Source organism: Narcine bancroftii, chromosome 3 (assembly GCF_036971445.1).
Source record: "Narcine bancroftii isolate sNarBan1 chromosome 3, sNarBan1.hap1, whole genome shotgun sequence".
Taxonomy (NCBI): Eukaryota; Metazoa; Chordata; class Chondrichthyes; order Torpediniformes; family Narcinidae; genus Narcine; species Narcine bancroftii.
In genome coordinates this window covers 333947735-333969839 of record NC_091471.1, presented here as the reverse complement: position 1 = coordinate 333969839, position 22105 = coordinate 333947735, and the positions used below count along the sequence as shown (strand labels likewise).

Below are 22105 nucleotides of genomic sequence, written 5' to 3'. Positions count from 1 at the left end.
TGGGGGATCAAGGGCGTGGGAACTGGTGGAGGGGTCAGGGCATGGGAACTGGGTGATCGAGGGGGAGGAGTTGGGGGTGTGGGATCTGGGGAGGAGTCGGGGTGTGGGATCAGGGGTGTGGGAACTGGGGGAGGGGTCAGGGCCTGGGAACTGGGGGAGGAGTCGGTGTGTGGGAACTGGGGGAGGGGTCGGGGTGTGGGAACTGGGGGAGGGTTCGGGGTGTGGGAATTGGGGGAGGGGTTGGTGCGTGGGGTGGGGGGTGGGATCAAGGGCTCTCAGTGGGTGAACCTTGATATTAGTATGTCAGTGGACCAAGAAATTAAGACTGTTGAAATGTTGCTTTTTATTATGAGCCATGGAGTGTAAGGTAGGGAAACTTTTAATCAAATTTACAGGGACTGGTGAGATGGATGTGCAGAGTTTTGGCCTTCATTTTTAATGATGGATATACTTCCAATGAAGGCTAGATGGAGAAGATTCACCTGGCTGACTTTTGGGATGAAATGCTGGTAAAAGAAAGGTTGGTCAGCCATTCTGGCAGAGAAGTAATCTTATGGCTATTGGGGGGATGAGGTACTGAGACAGGATCAGATTGAATGGGTGACTTCTGTTCGTCTACATTGGTATATCTATGAAACAAGATTCTGCCTATTGACACTGGATAAAAGATGATTTCTTGAACAGAATTAGAATAAGAGGGTGCTTAATTGAGAATTTCTGAGGATCATGAATCTGGAATTCTTCAGGGTGGTTGAATGATGCAGTGAGTGGAGTAATTCCTACCTGGGTTCATTCCTTATCTTGAACACATTCTTTGTGGAATTTGAACGCCCTCCCTGAGACTGCGTGAGTTTCATCAGATTGCTGCAGTTTTCTCCCACATCCAAAAGACATGAGGGTTGGTTGGCTGAGGTAAATTGCCCCTCATGTCTGGGGGTGGGGTGAGAATGAAATATGAACAAGTGTAAATGAGTACTTGATGGTGGCTGCAGGCTCAGTAGGGAAAGGTGAGAGATGAAGGGGAGGGTAGACGTATGGTGGCATGCAAGAAAGGGGAGGATGGAGGGGTGAAGAATTGTGCATGTAGTAATGGGGAATGGTTAGGAATAGCAATACAGAGGTTTTGGGGGGGGGCAGTGAGACCATTTATTATCATCCAAAAGTACAAGTACAACCTGACAAAACAGCGTTCTCCAGTCCACGGTGCAGAAACGTGGAAACACACATATAGGCATACCACCTATATAGACAAATGATACATATAAAGTTCGCATCTACGAAAAATAAATAAATGTTGCTAATAAATAGTAGAATCCCAGAGTGTTTATGAGAAGTTCATCAGTCATTAAGGCTGAGAACAATCCTTCGTGTTCTTTTACACATTTCCTCATTTCTTAGTTGTCATTCCACGACAACTAAGGTTTGATTCTTTTTGGGATATTTGTGTGTCCTGGTTTTCATAATTGTACAGGAAGAGTGGGTAATTACCTTTGGGGTAAGCTGAAAGATTCCATTTGACTCATTAGCACCTTGGTCTTTCTGAGGTGCCCTTTCTTCTGAGGGTACTCTCTTGCCACTAAGAGAAGCAACCTTTCTTCATCTACTCTGTCCATGTCTTTCAGCATTTGTGAAATGTTTCAATGAGATCCCCTCTCATTCTCCTAAATTCCAATGAGTACAGGCCAAGAGCTGTCAAAATTTCCTCAAATGATAACACTTTCTTTCCCAGAATCATTCTTGTGCACCTCTCTAACACCTCTCCTTTCTTAAATGAGGATCCCCAAACCGCTCACAATACTCCAAATGAGGTCTCACCAGTGCCTTGTAAAGCGTTAACGTCACAACCTTGCTCTTGTATTCTAATACTCTTGACATGAATGTGAGCATTGCATTTGCCTTCTTCACCATTGACTCAACCTACAAGTTTACCGTGATAGAATTTAAAATTGTAAGTAGACAGGGTGTCATGAGACCTCCAAATAAATGTTCAGGATACAATCAAACTTCTCTTAGTGATGAGCACATTTCAAAAATCTCAAAAAAATACCTCCCATCATTGTAAAGTTTGAGTGATTTTTACTTGGTGTTAAAAGCTTCAGGAATCAAATAAATGCCTTTTATTCGCAATACTGTTGGGCGATTCCAAAAAGATAATATCTGGACTGGATTTGGATTTGGCTGAAATTGATAGAAAAGTACTGTAATCACGTCAGTCTGGCACACACAACAGTCAGGTATACTTACTCTGAGTGAAATCTCCCAATGTGCTATAATTGCCAGGTCATTGGAGGAGATCATTGGAGGAGATCTACGGCGCATTTAGCAGTTGGTTATTCAGATTGGGTACCAAATTTTTTCTTTGCAGGTTCCACTGGATGAATTTCATTTCAAATTGGATGTTGGCAATATTGACCAATAGGCATGATCATTAAATAGATGACAACTAATTTATGGTGAAATGTGAAGGCAAAGTAAGGAGTGATTTAAATCTACTTTGATTTACTCTTAGCTGCTTTCAAAAGTGTGTTAAAGTATCCAGAACTTGTACACTGTGATTCATTGGGAATGTTATTCCTTCCTTGTCTTGGCTTCGCGGATGAAGATTTATGGAGGGGTATGTCCACGTCTGCTGCAGGCTCGTTGGTGACTGACAAGTCCGATGCGGGACGGGCAGGCGCGGTTGCAAGGGAAAATTGGTGGGTTGGGGTTGGGTGTTGGGTTTTTCCTCCTTTGTCTTTTGTCAGTGAGGTGGGCTCTGTGGTCTTCTTCAAAGGAGGTTGCTGCCCGCCGAACTGTGAGGTGCCAAGATGCACGGTTGGAGGCGATATGAGCCCACTGGCAGTGGTCAATGTGGCAAGCACCAAGAGATTTCTTTAAGCAATCCTTGCACCTCTTCTTTGGTGGACCTCTGTCTCGGTGGCCAGTGGAGAGCTCGCCATAAAACACGATCTTGGGAAGGCGATGGCCCTCCATTCTGGAGATGTGACCCATCCAGCGCAGTTGGGTCTTCAGCAGCATGGATTCGATGCTTGCAGACTCTGCCAGCTTGAGTACTTCGATGTTGGTGATGAAGTGATTCCAATGAATGTTGAGGATGGAGTGGAGACAGTGCTGATGGAAGAATTCTAGGAGCCGTAGGTGATGCCGGTAGAGGACCTATGATTCGGAGCCGAACAGGAGCATGGGTATGACAATGGCTCTGTACACGTTGATCTTTGTGTGTTTCTTCAGGTGGTTGTTTTTCCAGACTCTTTTGTGTAGGCTTCCAAAGGCGCTATTTGCCTTGGCGAGTCTGTTGTCTATCTCTTTGACGATCCTTGCATCAGATGAAATGGTGCAGCCGAGGTAGGTAAATTGGTTGACCGTTTTGAGTTCTGTGTGCCCGATGGAGATGTGGGGGGGGTTGGTAGTCATGGTGGGGAGCTGGCTGATGGAGGACCTCAGTTTTCTTCAGGCTGACTTCCAGGCCAAACATTTTGGCAGTTTCCGCAAAACAGGACGACATGCGCTGGAGAGCTGGCTCTGAATGGGCAACTAAAGCGGCATCGACTGCAAAAAGTAGTTCACGGACAAGTTGCTCTTGTGTCTTGGTGTGAGCTTGCAGGCGCCTCAGACTGAAGAGACTGCCATCCATGCGGTACCGGATGTAAACAGCGTCTTCATTGTTGAAGTCTTTCATGGCTTGTTTCAGCATCATGCTGAAGAAGATAGTAAAGAGGGTTGGTGCGAGGACACAGCCTTGCTTCACGCCGTTGTCAATGGAGAAGGGTTTGGAGAGCTCATTGCTGTATCTGACCCGACCTTGTTGGTTTTCGTGCAGTTGGATAACCATATTGAGGAACTTGGGGGGGCATCTGAGGCGCTCTAGTATTTGCCAAAGCCCTTTTCTGCTCACGGTGTCAAAGGCTTTGGTGAGGTCAAAAAGGTGATGTAGAGTCCTTTGTTTTGTTCTCTGCACTTTTCTTGGAGCTGTCTGAGGGCAAAGACCATGTCAGTAGTTCCTCTGTTTGCGCGAAAGCCACACTGTGATTCTGGGAGGACATTTTCGGCGACACTAGGTATTAGTTTATTAAGGAGAATCCTAGTCAAGATTTTGCCTGCAATGGAGAGCAGCGTGATTCCTCTGTAGTTTGAGCAGTCTGATTTCTCGCCTTTGTTTTTGTACAGGGTGATGATGATGGGATCACGAAGGTCCTGAGGCTGCTTTCCTTGATCCCAGCAGAGCATGAAAAACTCATGCAGTTTGGTATGCAGAGCTTTGCCGCCAGCCTTCCAGACCTCTGGGGGGGGGGATTCCATCCATACCTGCTGCTTTGCCACTTTTCAGTTGTTCAATTGCCTTATATGTCTCTTCCCGGGTAAGGACCTCATCCAGCTCTAGACTCAAGGGTTGTTGAGGGAGCTGGAGCAGGGCGGATTCTTGGACTGAGTGGTTGGCACTGAAAAGAGATTGGAAGTGTTCTGACCATCAATTGAGGATGGAGATCTGGTCGCTGAGGAGGACTTCGCCGTCTGAGCTGCGCAGAGGGGTTTGGACTTGGGGTGAGGGGCCGTACACCACCTTTAGTGTCTCATAAAAACCCCTGAAATTGCCAATGTCGGCGCTAGCTGGGTTCGTTTGGCGAGGCTAGTCCACCACTCATTTTGGATCTCCCGGAGTTTGCGCTGAAGATGGCTGCATGCGAGACAGAAGTATTTGCAAAACAGCTTGTCAATGCGTTCACACATTTAAAATATACTGGTTAACGGGACAATAGAATTGATTAAGGGCATTATGTATTCACATGGGGACCAAATCACCATTGATTATATTCTGTTTTAATTAGTATTAAATTATCTTTTAAAAATCAAAAAAAACCTGCAAGTTTACCTTCAGAATCAGAATTTATTGTCATGACCAAGTCACGAAGTTTGTTTTGTAGCAGCGTTACAGAGCAAACATTCATATAAACCACCTAACACCAATAAATAAAAATAGTGCACGAGAAGTCAAAGTGAGGCAGTGACTGGTTCTTTGATCATTCAGGAATCTGATGGCAGCAGGGAAGAAGCCGTCCTTGTGCTGCTGAGTGCTCGTCTTTAGGCTCCTATACTTTTTTCCTGATGGTAGAAAAGTGAAGAGGGCATGGCCTGGGTGGTGGGGGTCTTTGAGGATAAAGGCTGCTTTCTTAAGACACCGCCTCTTGTAGATGGCCTCAGTGGAGTGAAGTCTGGTGCCCATGATGTTGCAGGGCGAGTTAACAACCCTCTGGAGTTTATTCTTGTCCTGAATGTTGGCACCTCCGTACCAGACAGATACATCCAGCCAGAATGCTCTCCACAGTACACCTATAGAAGTTTTTGAAGTCTTCGGTGACATACCGAGTCTCATCAAACACCTCACAAAGTATAGCCACTGGCGAACCTTCTTTGTGATTGTTTCGACCAAACTTTCAAAGCATTTCATCACAGTAGAGATACATATAAATAAATAGGATTTTTACAATATAAATAGGATACAAATAGGGATCTGGGAACACAGATAAATAATTCCCTGAAAGTGGCATCACAGGTAGACAGGGTTGTGAAGAAAGCTTTTTGGCATCTTGGCCTTCATAAATCAAAGTATTGAGTATAGGAGTTGGGATGTTATGGTGAGGTTGTATAAAACATTGGTGAGGCCAAATTTGGAATATTGTGTGCAGTTCTGGCTGCCTATTAGGATATTAGTAATATTGAAAGAATGCAGAGAAGATTTACTAGGATGTTGCCGGGTCTTCAGCTGTTGAGTTACAGGGAAAAATTAAACAGGTTCAGACTTTATTCCTTTTAGCATAGAAGATTAAGGGGAGATTTGATAATTTACAAAATTATGAGGGGTATTGGCAGAGAGGACATGGTGAAAGGGGAGAGGTTTGGGGGAACATATGAGGGAACTTCTTCACAGAGAGTGGTGGGAGTGTGGAACAAGCTACTATCTGACGTAAATGCAGGCTCACTCTTGTTTTAAGAATAAATTGGATGAGGAGTCACGTGATGGAGTAGTGGCCGGTCAGGGAATTCCAGCCCTCTCCCGAAAAGTTTAAAAAAAACACACAAAGCACAAAGGTACAAGATTAAAATTTATAATAAAGTAAAAATAAAGGTGAGAAGAAAATGGCAGCGAAGAGAGAAAAGTCGAAAAGAACAGGAAGAAAAGAGGAAGAAAGAATGTCGGAAGAAGAAGGTGAAGGCCTTACCTGTCCGAAGAGGCCCGCCACGGAGAGAGAAGCCCGCTCCCTCAGGTCAGTGGAAGTCCCGGGCTCGGGACTACAAAAATGGCTCACAGAGCCGAGTAAAAGTGCGCAACCGCGCATGAAAAAAAAAACACTGACGGGAGGGGGGAACAGCTGCGGAGTCGATCTCCACAGCTGAGAGAGACACCTGCAGCATAGCAGCAGGTGCAGAACACAGACAATAACGACAACAAGAAAGAAGAGGGTAAAAAGAAAACAAGGAAACAACAGATGGTCAATCCAGAGGAGGAAGAAGAAGAAGAAGAACAGAAAGAAATGGAAGAAGAAGAGAAAGGCAAGACAATGGATATATCTTTTTTTAAAGAATATATGGAATCAGTGAAAGAATGGCAATTACAAGAATTTGATGAGATAAAAAGAAGAATTAAGAATGCAGAAGAAAAATGAATAAAATGGAAATGGCCATATCAGAGATAGGAAAAAGAGTGGAAAATATGGAAGAACGAGAAACAATTGTAGAAATGGAAGTAGAAGACTTAAAAGAGAAATTAGAAGAATCTAATAAAAAAGTTAAAGAGGCACAGGAGCTGTTAGCTCAGAAGATAGATATAATAGAAAACTATAATAGAAGAAATAATATAAAGATAGTGGGCCTTCACTGTAAATGTGTGAAAAAGAAAAAGTGTATATCATGGCTATTGTGATTTATGGTGTGAAAAAAAAATTTAAAAAAAAAGATAGTGGGCCTTAAGGAAGATGAAGAAGGCAAGAATATGAGAGAATTTATAAAAGATTGGATCCCCAGGGTCCTAGGAAGACCAGAATTACAGGAAGAGATGGAAATAGAGAGGGCACATAGAACTTTAGCCCCGAAACCACAACCGCAGCAAAAACCAAGATCCATTTTAGTAAAATTCTTAAGATATACAACAAGAGAAAATATATTGGAGAAAGCAATGAAGAAAGTAAGAGAGGACAAAAAGCCACTGGAATATAAAAGTCAAAAAATTTTTTTCTATCCAGACATAAGTTTTGAACTCCTGAAGAAGAGGAAGGAGTTCAATACAGCAAAAACGATCTTATGGAAAAAAGGATATAAATTTATGTTAAAGTACCCAGCGGTACTTAAAATAGTTATTCCAGGGCAACAAAACAGACTATTCTCGGATCCAGAGGAAGCAAGGAAATTTGCAGAACAACTACAAAACAAGCAGAGAGATGAAGACATGTAATGAGAGTAAAAATGACCACGAACTATATGTATGTGTGTAAAGGCGTATATGTGTGTATATATATATATATATAGTGTGTATACGTGAATGTATCCGTATTTAGAGGAAAATATATAGAGTATAGACAAGAATTAATAAGGGAGGGAAAGGGAATAGAGGGAATAAGGAGGGAATTAAAAGAGTGACCTTTGTTACATATGAAAATTGAAATCTTTTCTTGGGGGGGGGGCTGGGTGGGGAGGAGTTACGGTCACTACAAAATCAGTTGACGTTTGCGAGTGAATTCGCAAATCCAAATGGAGAGGGGTGATGTGGTTGTCTGACAAGGGATAAAGGGCAACTCAGGAGGGGGAGGGGAGAATGGGGTTAAAGAAATTTTAAATAGGAGAATAAGGAAAATGTTTGATGTTTTAGAAATGTTGTCATATAAAGTGTTCAAAACAAGAAAGCAGAAATGGATAAGAAGGAAAGGTGATGATGGAGAAACGGAAAGGAAAGATAAACAAAGTATGAAATGGCTACGCTGAACTATATGACTTTAAATATTAACGGAATACATAACCAAATTAAAAGGAAGAAACTGCTAAATTTACTGAAAAAAGAAAAAATTGATATAGCAATTGATATGTGCAAGAAACACATTTAACTGAATTGGAGCACAGGAAATTAAAGAGAGATTGGGTAGGACACGTAACAGCAGCGTCGTATAATTCAAAAGCAAGAGGAGTAGCTATATTAATTAGTAAAAATGTGCCAATTAAAATAGGCACAATTAAAATAGAAGACGAAATAATAGATCCAGCAGGGAGATATGTAATGATAAAATGTCAGATATATTCGGAGTTTTGGAATCTACTCAATGTATATTCACCTAACGAAGAAGATCAAAAGTTTATGCAAGATATTTTTTTGAAGATAGCAGATACGCAAGGGAACATATTAATAGGAGGGGATTTCAACCTGAATTTGGATTCAAATATGGACAAAACTGGGAAAAAAATTAACAGAAAGAACAAAGTAACCAAATTTATAATTAAATCGATGGAAGAAATGCAACTTTTGGATATATGGAGGAAACAACACCCAAATGAAAAGGAATATTCATATTACTCGGGTAGACATAAAACATACTGAAGAATAGACCTATTTTTGTTATCAGCTCGTATGCAAGATAGAGTAAGAAAACCAGAATATAAAGCTAGAATATTATCGGACCATTCACCCTTCATATTGACAATAAAGTTAGAGGACATCCCTCCAAGAATGTATAGATGAAAATTAAACTCCATGTTACTCAAAAGGCAGGATTTTAGAGAATTCATTGAAAGACAAATTAAAATGTATTTTGAAATAAATACGGAATCAGTGAAAGATAAGTTTATACTATGGGATGCAATGAAAGCGTTCATTAGAGGGCAAATAATAAGTTATGTAACCAAGATGAAGAAGGACTATAATCAGGAAACAGAGCAGTTGGAAAGGGAAATAGTATATATAGAAAAAGAATTAGCAATGAAGGAAGATACAACTTAAAGGAGAGAATTGGCAGATAAAAAGATAAAATATGAAACACTACAAACATATAAGGTGGAGAAGAACATAATGAAGACAAAACAGAAATATTATGAACTGGGGAAAAAACGCACAAAATTCTAGCATGGCAGCTTAAGACAGAACAAGCTAAGAAAATGGTATTGGCATCAAGGAAAAAAGACAAACAAATCACATATAATCCAAAGGAGATCAAGGAAAACTTTAGAGAATTCTATGAACAATTATACCAAACTGAAAACGAAGGGAAAGAAGGGAAAATAGATGAATTTTTAACTAAAATTGAACTACCAAAATTACAAATAGAGGAACAAAATAAATTAACAGAACCATTTGAAATAGTAGAAATACAAGAGATAATAAAAAAAATTACCAAATAATAAGACACCAGGAGAGGATGGATTCCCAATAGAATTCTATAAAACATTTAAAGATTTATTAATTCCTCCCTTTCTGGAAGTAATCAACCAGATTGATAAAACACAAAGCTTACCAGATTCATGCAAAACAGCAATAATTACAGTAATACTAAAGCAAGGGAAAGATCCACTCGCACCAGCGCCATATAGACCAGTATCATTACTTAACACAGATTATAAGATAATATCTAAACTATTAGCAAACAGATTAGCAGAGTATGTACCGAAAATGGTAAATCTAGACCAAACTGGATTTATTAAAAAAAGACGCACAACAGACAATATTTGTAAATTTATTAACTTAATTCATGCAGTAGAAGGGAGTAAAGCACCAACAGTAGCAGTTACTTTAGACGCAGAGAAGGCCTTTGACAGAGTAGAATGGAATTATTTTTTTCAAAGTATTGCAAAAATTCAGTTTACCAGAGAAGTATATAAATTGGATTAAAGCATTATATAAGGGGCCATTTGCGAAAGTGACAGTAAATGGATATATATCAAAGCAATTTAACTTAAGCAGGTCAACACGGCAGGGATGCCCACTATCACCCTTATTGTTCGCGTTAACTATAGAACCACTAGCAGAATTGATAAGAACAGAAAATAATATAAAAGGTATAAAAATAAAAGACAAGGAATATAAAATCAGTTTATTTGCGAATGATGTTATAGTATACTTAACAGGACCAGAACTATCAATAAAAGAATTATATAAGAAATTGAAGGAATATGGAGAAGTGTCGGGTTACAAGATTAACGTAAATAAAAGTGAAGCAATGCCAATGAATAATGCGGATTTCTCAAAATTTAAGAAGGAATCACCATTCAGATGGCAAATGCAAGCAATAAGATACCTAGGTATACAAATAAATAAAAATCTCGGCCATCTATATAAACTCAATTATTATCCACTAATGAAAAAAAAAAATTACAGGACAATTTAGAGCATTGGAAAGATTTACCATTAACACTAATAGGAAGGATAAACTGTATTAAAATGAACATTTTCCCAAGGATATTATACCTATTTCAGGCATTGCCAATACACTTGACAGAGAAATTCTTCAAGGAGTTAAAGATAATAATAAGGAAATTTTTATGGAAAGGGGGGAAACCGAGGATAGCACTAGATAAATTAACAGAATGGTATAAACAAGGAGGCTTACAACTGCCAAACTTTAAAAATTATTATAGAGCCGCACAATTAAGATACCTATCAGATTTTTATCAAACAAGGGAAAAGCCAGATTGGACTAGGTTAGAATTAGATAAAATAGGGGAAAAGATACCTGAACAGATACCTGATACCTGAAAGATACCTGAAATTGGTACAACATAGAAGTTCTCCAGTATTACATCATCTACTCAATATTTGGAAAAAGATTCATGTAGAAAGGAATAAAACAAATTATCAATTACCAAAACTAATATTGACGCAAAATAAGTTACTCCCTTTTACAATAGATAACCTTTCCTTTAGAGAATGGGAGAAAAAAGGGATCAAAAGAATAGAAAATTGTTTTTCAGGAAATAGATTATTATCCTTTGAACAAATGAAAGATAAATATAATATAACTCAAGATACAGTGCTGGCATATTACCAATTGAGATCCTACTTGAAGGACAAATTAGGAAGCAGTCTGAGGTTACCAGAGGGAAGTAACTTTGAATATGTGATTACAGATACAATGATAATCAAAAGATTTATAACAAATATGTATATTGAACTGCAAGAAAGGGAGAATGAGGAAACAAATGGTAAAACTAAACAAAAATGGGAACAAGATTTAAATATAAAGATAAAAAAGGAAACATGGGAGAAGTTATGTTCTGGAACGATGAGAAATACAATAAATACGAGGTTACGTATGATACAATATAACTGGAAACACAGGCTATACATTACATCTCAAAAGTTAAATAAATGGGACCCAACAGTATCTGATAGATGTTTTCGATGTAAAAAAGAAATGGGAACAACAATTCATGCAATCTGGACATGTGAGAAAGTAGAAAAATTTTGGGAAGATCTAAACCAAATATTAAATAAAATTACAGAAAACAATATACCAAAAAATCCAGAGATCTTCCTCCTAAGTAACATAAAAAACAAAGAATTTGGAATTGATTTATATGGTGCACAAAAAAGATTTGTTAAGATAGCTCTAGCCGTAGCAAAAAAATGTATTATGTCAACCTGGAAATTGGAAGATAATTTGAAAATACAACAATGGTATATAGAAATGAATAAATGTATTCCATTAGAAAAAATAACATATAGTTTAAGAAATAATATTGAAATATTTGAACAAATATGGGAGCCTTACATGAAACACAATAGAGAAAACCTACCGGGGACATTCACTACCTAAATTAACGAAAGGAGAAGGAAATGAAAAGAATTGACTCAGTGGAATTTCTTGTTTATTTTTATTGAATGACAACATTGTTTGACTGGTTTAATGTATCCTAGATTTTGTACTTTAAATGGACGGGGGGGCGGAGGTAGGGAAGGTGGGATGGGAGGTGGGGGGGGAAGAAAATGGCACTGTATATATTTGAAAAGGAAAAAGTATGTATCATGGTCAATGTGGTTTATGGTGTGAAAAATAAAAAAATTTTTAAAAAAAGAATAAATTGGATAGATACTTGTATGGGAAAGGTCTGAAGGATTATGGAATGGGTACAGGTTAGTGAGACTAGTGAAATGATGTTTTGCATAGACTAGAATGTCTGAATAGCCTGTTTTCTGTGCTGTACCGTTCTTTGTTAATGCTTCTGGGCAATAGTCTTTTTTGGGACCGAGATGACTGATGTCCTTTTGAAGCAGGTGAGAACCTCTGACTGCAGCAATGAGAGGTTGAAAATGTCTGTGAACACTCCTGCCAGTTGGTTGGCACATATTTTCAGTACCCTGCCAGGTACGCCATCAGGGCCTGATGCCTTGTGAGTGTTCACCCTCTTGAATGATAGGCCTCAGAGACAAATATCACAGGGTCCTCAACCTTTACAGGAATTCACATAGTCACTATTGTGTTCTCCTGAAAGTGGGTTAGGTGTTCAGCTCATCAGATAATGTAGCATTATAGCCATTTATGGTGTTCACCCTTGCTTTGTTGGGTGTTATAGCCTGCACTCCCTGCCATAGCTGGCGTGTTTCTTTTTTTCGCTTCCTCCAGAAATCAGGATATCCTGCACAAGGTCTCTCTAGTCCCTTTGCGTCTGGAAATTTTCAATTTTCTCCCCATTTAGAAAATAGTCTGCCTATTTTAAATCTTCCACCAAAGTGCAAGATCATACGCTTTCCAACATTGTATTTCACTTGCCACTTTTCTGCCCATTCTCCTAATCTCCCAAGTCCTTCAGAAGCCTCCTTGTTTCTTACCTGCTTCAATGCTACCAGCTCTTCCACCTATCTTCATATTATCTGCAAATTTGGCCACATAGCCATGCATTGCTTAATCTAAATCATTAATATACATTGAGATGCTGGAGGAATTGCTGGGTTGGTTATGGGTTTTGGTGAAAATCTTTTTCCTTTTCTGTTTTGCCAATGACTGTAATTTGCTGTTTTTCTAGGGGAGCTGTTGACTGCGGCCTGTGAACTGGGGGTGAGTGTCTGCCTGTTTTATGTTCGTGGGATTAGATAATTGCCATAGCATGAAGATTGGCTGGAGGAAGCTCTGTAAGCTTTGGCGTTTGTTTCTGTGAACCATTGGGCTAGTTTTAAGTAATGAATTAGCTGTAGAAGTGGTTTCGTTAGGTGATGACAAGCAAGAAGATGCATGGTCTCTGGCAATTGACAACATGGTGATACGAGGATCTGGGTAAGGTTGGTCAGTATCCCAAAGGTCCGGAGTGCGGTTAGCCTGGCAGGTAATTAGGGAGGTATAGAGGGGTGGGGGGGGGGGAAAATGAAACATACATGTCATGCAATGATAGTCATCTTGACTAGGGCAGAAGTAAGGATACAAATAGGTGGGTGGGTAGAGGCTGTCTTGGGTTGATGGGCAGGCCATAGGTTGGGTGATGGATATACAGCTGGTGTCTGGGAGTCTGAATATGATGAGAATCTGGTGAGAAACTGTATGTGGAGAGCTCATTGATTTATTGGAAGTGTTGATGTTTTGATTACAAGTTATGTCAGCATGTGAGAAAAGGGACCAAAATGCTTAACATAATGGCTAGAGCAATGCTATTACAGTAACAGTGAACCAGGTTCACAACTGTTGCTGAATGTTTGCACATTCTCCCAGGTGCTCTAATTTCCTCCCACTCTCCAAGCCATATAGGGTTTTGTAGGCTAATTGATATATTCAGGCAGCACAGCCTCATGGGCTGGAAGGGCCTTTTACTGTGCTATATCTCTTAAAACAAACCATAAAAACATCACTAGCTGATTGAATATAACTTTAAGAGAAATAGGAGACCATTTAGTCCTTTGATTATCAAAGCCATTGCTGACCTTTTACCTCAGCACCATTTTCTTGCACTATATCCATATTCCATTATATTTAGAAATCTATTGATAAGTTTTGAATTAACTCAACGGTTCCAAACCCATACAGATATTCACTCCACTCAAGGGGAAGAAATTTCTTTTCAACTCAGGCCATTTCCTTATTCTGAGATGCTGATCCTGGTTCACAAGGTAAAGGAACCATTCGGCCCATCGAGTCTGCTCTGCAACTCCACCGTAGGCTAAACTGTTCTAGTTCCAAATTCTGGCCTTCCCCATATTCCTTGATTCCCTGACTAATTAGGTGCCTATCAATCTCCTCCTTAAAGAGGAGGAGTCACGTGATGGAGTAGTGGCCAGTAGGGGAACTCCAGCCCTCTCCAGAAAAGTTAAAAAAAAGATAGAGAAAAAACAAAGGCACAAACATGAAAACCATAACAAAGTGAAAGTAAAAGTGTGGAGAAAATGGCAGCGAAGAAAGAAAAACCAAAAACAATGGGAAGAAAAGAAGGAAGGACGTCGGATGAGGAAGGTGAAGGCCTTACCGGTACTAGGAGGCCCGCCGTGGAGAGAGAAGCCCGCTCCCTGAAGTCAGTCGAAGCCCCGAACTCGAGACTACAAAAATGGCTCACGGAGCCAAACAAAAGTGCGCAAGACAAAAATAACACTGACGAGAGGGGAGACCAGCTGAGGAGTAAATCTCCACAGCTGAAACAGACAACTACAACACAACAGCAAGATTCTCAACAGGAAAACATAGAAAATAACGAGAACAAGAAGGAAGAGAATAAAAATAAGAAATCAAAGAAACAACAGATGACCAACCCAGAGGAAGAAGGCCAACACCAAGACACTTTTAACAAAAATAAGAAGACCAAAAATGCCCAACAAAATAAAACAAACAACCCAACAAGAAAACCAGAAGAGACAGAGGTAAAGGACACAGATCCTGGAGTGGACTCAGAAGAAGAGGAGGAAGAACACAGAGAAATGGAAGATGAAGGGAAGGGCAAGTACATGGTTATATATTTTTTTAAAGAATATATGGAAACAGTAAAAGAATGGCAGTCACAAGAATTCAGTGAAATAAAAAGAAGAATTAAAAGTACAGAAGAAAAAGTGAATAGATTAGAGATGATCATGACAGATATAGGAAAAAGAGAGGACAAGGTGGAAGAATGAGGAACAGCCATAGAAATGGAAGTAGATGACTTAAAAAAGAAATTAGAAGAATCTGATAAAAAAATTAAAGAGACACAGGAGCTGTTAGCTCAGAAGATAAATATAATGGAAAATTATAATAGAAGAAACAATATAAAGATAGTCGGCCTTAAGGAAGATGAAGAAGGCAAAAATATGAAAGAATTTATAAAAGAATGGATCCCCAGGGTCCGAGGAAGACCAGAATTACAGAAAGAAATGGAAATAGAAAGGGCACACAGAACATTAGCTCCTAAACCACAACCACAACAAAAACCAAGATCCATTCTAGTAAAATTCCTAAGATATACAACAAGAGAAAATATATTGGAGAAGGCAATGAAAAAAATAAGAGAAGACAAAAAACCACTGGAATACAAGGGTCAAAAAATTTTTTTCTATCCAAATATAAGTTTTGAACTCCTGAAGAAGAGGAAGGAGTTAAATGCAGCAAAAACGACCCTATGGAAAAAAGGTTATAAATTTATGTTAAAATACCCAGCGGTACTTAAAATAGTTATTCCGGGCAGAAGAAACACGAAAATTTGCAGAACAACTACAAAACAGACAGAGAGATGAAGAGATGTAACAAGAACAAAAATGACAACAACCTATATGTATGTGTGTGTATGTGTGTATGTACATATATATATATATATATATATATAGAGTATAGGTAAGAACTAAGAAGGGAAAGAAAGGGAAGAAAGGAAGGAGGGAATTAAGAGAGTGACCTTTGTTATATATGAAGATTAAAATCTTTTCTTGGGGGGGCTGGGGATGGGGGGAAATAACAGTCACTGCGAAATCAGTTGACGCGAGCGGATTCGCAAATCCAAATGGATAGGGGAGATGTGGTTGCCCGACAAGGGACAAAGGGCAACTCAGAAAGGGGAGGGACTATTGGGGTTAAAGGAATTTTAGATATGAGAATAGTGGAAATATTTTATGTTTTAGAAATGTTGTCTTATAATGTGTTCAAAAAAAGAAAGCAGAAATGGATAAGAAGGGAAGATGGTGATGAGGAAATGGAAAAGAAAGATAAACAAAGTATGAAATGACTATGTTGAACTATATGACTTTAAATATTAATGGAATACATAACCAAATCAAAAGGAAGAAACTGTTAAATTTACTGAAAAAAGAAAAAATTGATATAGCATTCGTACAAGAAACACATCTAACTGAAGTGGAACACAAGAAATTAAAGAGAGATTGGATAGGACATGTAACAGCAGCATCATATAATTCAAAAGCCAGAGGAGTAGCTATATTAATCAATAAAAATGTACCAATCAAAATAGAAGAGGAAATAATAGATCCAGCAGGGAGATATGTAATGATAAAATGTCAGATATATTCAGAATTTTGGAATTTACTCAATGTATATTCACCTAATCAAGAAGATCAAAAATTTATGCAAGATATCTTTTTGAAGATAGCAGATACGCAAGGGAACATACTAATAGGAGGGGATTTCAATCTTAATTTGGATTCAAACATGGATAAAACTGGAAAAAAAATTAATAGAAAGAACAAAGTAACCAAATTTATAATTAAATCGATGCAAGAAATGCAAATTTTGGATATATGGAGGAAACAACACCCAAAGGAAAAGGAATATTCATATTATTTGGGTAGACATAAAACATACTCAAGGATAGACCTATTCCTGTTATCAGCCCACTTTCAAGGGAGAGTTAGGAAAACGGAATATAAAGCAAGACTATTATCGGACTACTCACCCCTGTTATTGGCAATAGAGCTAGAGGACATCCCACCAAGAATGTATAGATGGAGATTAAACTCCATGTTACTTAAAAGACAGGATTTTAGAGAATTAATTGAACGACAAATTAAAATGTACTTTGAAATAAATACGGAATCACTGAAAGATAAGTTTATACTATGGAACGCAATGAAAGTGTTCATCAGAGGGCAAATAATAAGTTATATAACTAAGATGAAGAAGGACTACAATCAGGAAACAGAACAGTTGGAAAGGGAAATAGTATATATAGAAAAAGAATTAGCAATAAAGGAAGATACAACTAAAACAAGAGAATTGGCAGATAAAAAAATAAAATATGAAACACTACAAACATATAAGGTGGAGAAGAACATAATGAAGACAAAACAAATATTATGAGCTAGGAGAAAAAATGCACAAATTTCTAGCGTGGCAGCTTAAGACAGAACAAACTAAAAGAATGGTATTGGCATTAAGGAAAAAGGACAAACAAATTACATATAATCCAACAGAGATCAATGAAAACTTCAGGGAATTCAACGAGCAACTATATCAAACTGAAAACGAAGGGAAAGAAGACAAAATAGATGAATTTCTAACTAAAAATGAACTACCGAAATTACAAACAGAGGAGCAAAATAAATTAATAAAACTATTTGAAATAGAAGAATTACAGGAGATATTAAAAAAAACTACCGAACAATAAAACACCAGGAGAGGATGGCTTCCCAATAGAATTCTATAAAACATTTAAAGACTTATTAATTCCTCCCCTCCTGGAAGTAATCAACCAGATTGATAAAACACAAAGCATACCAGATTCATGCAAAACAGCAATAATTACACTAATACCAAAGACAGGGAATGATCCACTTGCACCAGCGTCATATAGACCAATATCTCTACTTAACACAGATTATAAGATAATAGCTAAACTATTAGCAAACATTGGCCGACTATGTACCAAAAATAGTAAATCTAGGCCAAACTGGATTTATTAAAAAAAGACGAACAACTGACAATATCTGTAAATTTATTAACTTAATTCATGCAGTAGAAGGAAATAAAACTCCAACGGTAGCGGTTTCTTTAGACGCAGAGAAGGCCTTTGACAGAGTAGAATGAAATTATTTATTCAAAGTACTACAAAAATTCAGCCTACCAGAGAAATATATTAATTGGATTAAAGCATTATATAAGGGGCCATTGGCGAAAGTGACAGTAAATGGATATATACCAAAACAATTTAACTTAAGCAGATCAACAAGGCAGGGATGTCCACGATCTCCCTCACTGTTCGCGTTAGCTAAAGAACCACTAGCAGAACTGATAAGAACAGAAAATAAAATAAGAGGGATAAAAATAAAAGACAAGGAATATAAAATCAGTCTATTTGCAGATGACATTATAATATACTTAACAGAACCAGAAATATCAATAAAAGAATTACATAGGAAATTGAAGGAATATGGAGAAGTATCGGGGTTCAAGATCAACGCAAATAAAAGTGAAGCAATGCCAATGAATAATGCGGATTTCACAAAGTTTAAGAAAGAATCGCCATTTAGATGGCAAACACAAGCAATGCGATACCTAGGTATACAACTAAATAAAAACCTCAGCCATCAAAATAAACTCAATAACCATCCATTAATGAAAAAATTACAAGACGACTTAGAGCATTGGAAAGACTTACCACTAACACTGATAGGAAGGATAAACTGTATTAAAATGAATATTTTCCCAAGGATACAATACCTATTTCAGTCATTACCAATACACCTAACAGAGAAATTCTTCAAGGAGTTAAAGAAAATAATAAGGAAATTTTTATGGAAAGGGGGAACCGAGGATAGCACTAGATAAATTAACAGAATGGTACAAACAACGAGGCTTACAACTACCAAATTTTAAGAATTATTATAGAGCCGCACAATTAAGATACCTATCAGATTTTTATCAAACAAGGGAAAAACCAGATTGGACTAGATTAGAACTAGATAAAATAGGGGAGAAGGTACCTGAACAAAAACTATATAAATGGGATGAAAAATTGGTGCAACGTAGGAATTCACCAGTATTGCATCATCTGCTCAACATTTGGAAGAAGATTCATGTAGAAAGGAATAAAACAAATTACCAACTACCAAAACTAATATTGACGCAAAATCAGCTAATCCCTTTCACAATAGATAACCTTTCCTTTAGAGAATGGGTGAGAAAAGGGATCAAAAGAATAGAACATTGTTTTTCGGGGAATAAATTATTATCTTTTGAACAAATGAAGGATAAATATAATATAACTCACGATACAATGTTTGCATACTACCAACTGAAAACCTACTTGAAGGACAAATTGGGAAACAGTCTGAGTTTACCAGAAGGAAGCAATTTTGAGTATGTGATTACAGACACAATGATAATTTAAAAATTTGTAACAAACATGTACATCAAACTGCAACAAAAAGAGAACGAGGAAACAAACGGTAAACCTAAACAAAAATGGGAACAAGATCTAAACATAAAGATAAAGAATGAAACATGGGAGAAGCTATACTCCGGAACTGTGAGAAATAAAATAAACACGAGGTTACGCATGATACAATATAACTGGATACACAGGCTATACATCACAACAGTGTCAGACAGATGTTTTCGCTGTAAAAAGGAAACAGGAACAACTATTCATGCAATCTGGACGTGTGAGAAAGAGGAAAAATTTTGGGAAGATCTAAACCATATATTAAATAAAATCACAAAAAGCAATATACCAAAAAACCCAGAGATCTTAATAATAATAATAATAATAATAACAATTACAGCACGGAAACAGGCCATTAGGCCCTTCTAGTCCGCACCGAACCAAACACCCCTTTCTAATCCCACCTCCCTGCACAATGCCCATAACCCTCCATCTTCCTCTCATCCATATACCTGTCCAACCTTTTCTTAAATAATACAATTGACTCCGCCGCCACTATTTCTCCCGGAAGATCATTCCACACAGCTACCACTCTCTGAGTAAAGAAGTTCCCCCTCATGTTACCTCTAAACCTCTGCCCCTTAATTCTTAACTCATGTCCTCTTGTTTTAATCTTTCCTCCTCTTAACGGAAATAGTCTATCCACATCCACTCTGTCTATCCCTTTCATAATCTTAAATACTTCTATCAAATCCCCTCTCAACCTTCTACGCTCCAAAGAATAAAGACCCAATCTGTCCAATCTCTCCCCGTACTCCAGATGCTTAAACCCAGGCAACATTCTGGTAAACCTTCTCTGCACTCTCTCCACTCTGTTTATATCCTTCCTATAATTAGGCGACCAGAACTGCACACAGAACTCCAAATTAGGCCGCACCAACGTCTTATACAATCTCAACATCACCTCCCAACTCCTATATTCCATGCAATGATTGATAAAGGCCAGCATACTAAAAGCCTTCTTCACCACCCTATTCACGTGAGTTTCTACCTTCAGGGAACGATGTACCGTCACTCCTAAATCTTTCTGCTCTTCTGTATTCCTCAATGCTCTCCCATTTACCACATATGTCCTATTCTGATTCTTCTTACCAAAATGAAGCACCTCACACTTATCAGCATTAAATTCCATCTGCCATTTTTCAGCCCACTTTTCTAAGCAGCCCAAATCCCTCTGCAATCCTAGAAAACCTTCTTCATTATCCACTATTCCACCTATCTTAGTATCGTCTGCATATTTACTAATCCAATTCACCACCCCATCATCTAGATCATTAATGTATATAACGAACAACAATGGGCCCAATACAGATCCTTGAGGCACACCACTGGTCACCGGCCTCCAACCTGACAGACAATTATCCACTACCACTCTCTGGCCTCTCCCTTTCAGCCAATGTTCAATCCATTTGACTATCTCAAAATTTATACCTAAAGACTGCACCTTCCTAACTAACCTTCCATGTGGTACCTTATCGAAGGCCTTACTGAAGTCCATATAGACAACATCCACTGCGCTACCCTCATCCACATTCCTAGTCACCTCTTCAAAAAATTCAATCAGATTGGTCAAACATGACCTTCCTCCCACAAATCCATGTTGAGTACTCCTGATCAGACCCTGTCTATCCAGATGTTTATAAGTACTATCTCTAAGAATTTTCTCCATTAATTTACCTACCACAGACGTCAAACTTACAGGCCGATAGTTGCCAGGCTTCCTCCTTGAACCCTTTTTAAATAACGGAACCACATGCGCAATGCGCCAATCCTCCGGCACTATCCCCATATCTAATGACATTCGAAAAATTACCGCCAGAGCCTCTGCTATTTCCTCCTTCACTTCCTCCTAAGTAATATAAGAAACAAAGAATTTGGACTCGATTTGGATGGAGCACAAAAAAGATTTGTTATGATAGCCCTAGCTTTAGCAAAAAAATGTATTATGTCAACCTGAAAATTAGAAGACAACTTGAGAATACAACAATGGTATATAGAAATGAATAAATGTATTCCATTAGAAAAAATAACATATAATTTAAGAAATAACATTACAATATTCGAACAAATATGGGAGCCATACATGAAACACAATAGAGAAATCCTACCATGGACTTCCACCACCTAAAATGACAGAAGGAGAAGATAACGAAAAGAACTGACAGTAAAATTTCTTGTTTATTTTTATTAAGTGACGACATTGTTTAACGGGTTTAATGTATCTTATAGATTGAACTTCAAATAAATGGGGAAGGGGTGAGGGAGGGAGGGAGGGAAGGGAGGGGGAAAAGGGGGAAAAAACGACACTGTATATATTTAAGAAGAAAAATGTCTGTATGTATCTTGGTCAATATGGTTTATAGTGTGAAAAATAAAAAAATTAAAATAAAAAAAATCTCCTCCTTAAACTCCCCCAATGATTGGGCCTCCACAGCTGTATGTGGCAATGAATTCCATAAATCTACGACCCTCTGGCTAAAGAAATTTCTTTTCATCTCTTCTAATTCTAAGACTGTGCCCTCTTGACCTGTATTACCCATCACGCGAAACATCATATTCACATCTACTCTGTCCAATCCTTTCGGCATTCAAAATGTTTCTATGAGATCTCCTCTCATTCTTCTAGACTCCAATGTATACATTCCAAGAGTCGATGAATGTTCCTCATATGTTAGCCCTTGCATTCCATGAATCATCCTGGTAAATTTTCTCTGTACTCTTTCCAACATTATTACATCCTTTCTAAGATAAAGGGGCCCAAAACTGCACACAGTACTCCAAATGAGGCCTCAACAGT

The 22105-nt window shown here is 38.2% G+C and overlaps 1 protein-coding gene across 5 annotated transcripts in view; it reads left to right on the top strand.

The window, feature by feature from the left end:
- Positions 1-22105, top strand: part of tmem260 (transmembrane protein 260) — an 81726-nt gene that overhangs the window by 6380 nt on the left and 53241 nt on the right. For all 5 annotated transcript variants that reach the window (XM_069929362.1, XM_069929363.1, XM_069929359.1 and 2 more), the window contains one exon: positions 12997-13028. In XM_069929362.1, coding sequence (XP_069785463.1) covers positions 12997-13028 — 32 coding nt within the window. The remainder of the gene's footprint in view (positions 1-12996; positions 13029-22105) is intronic.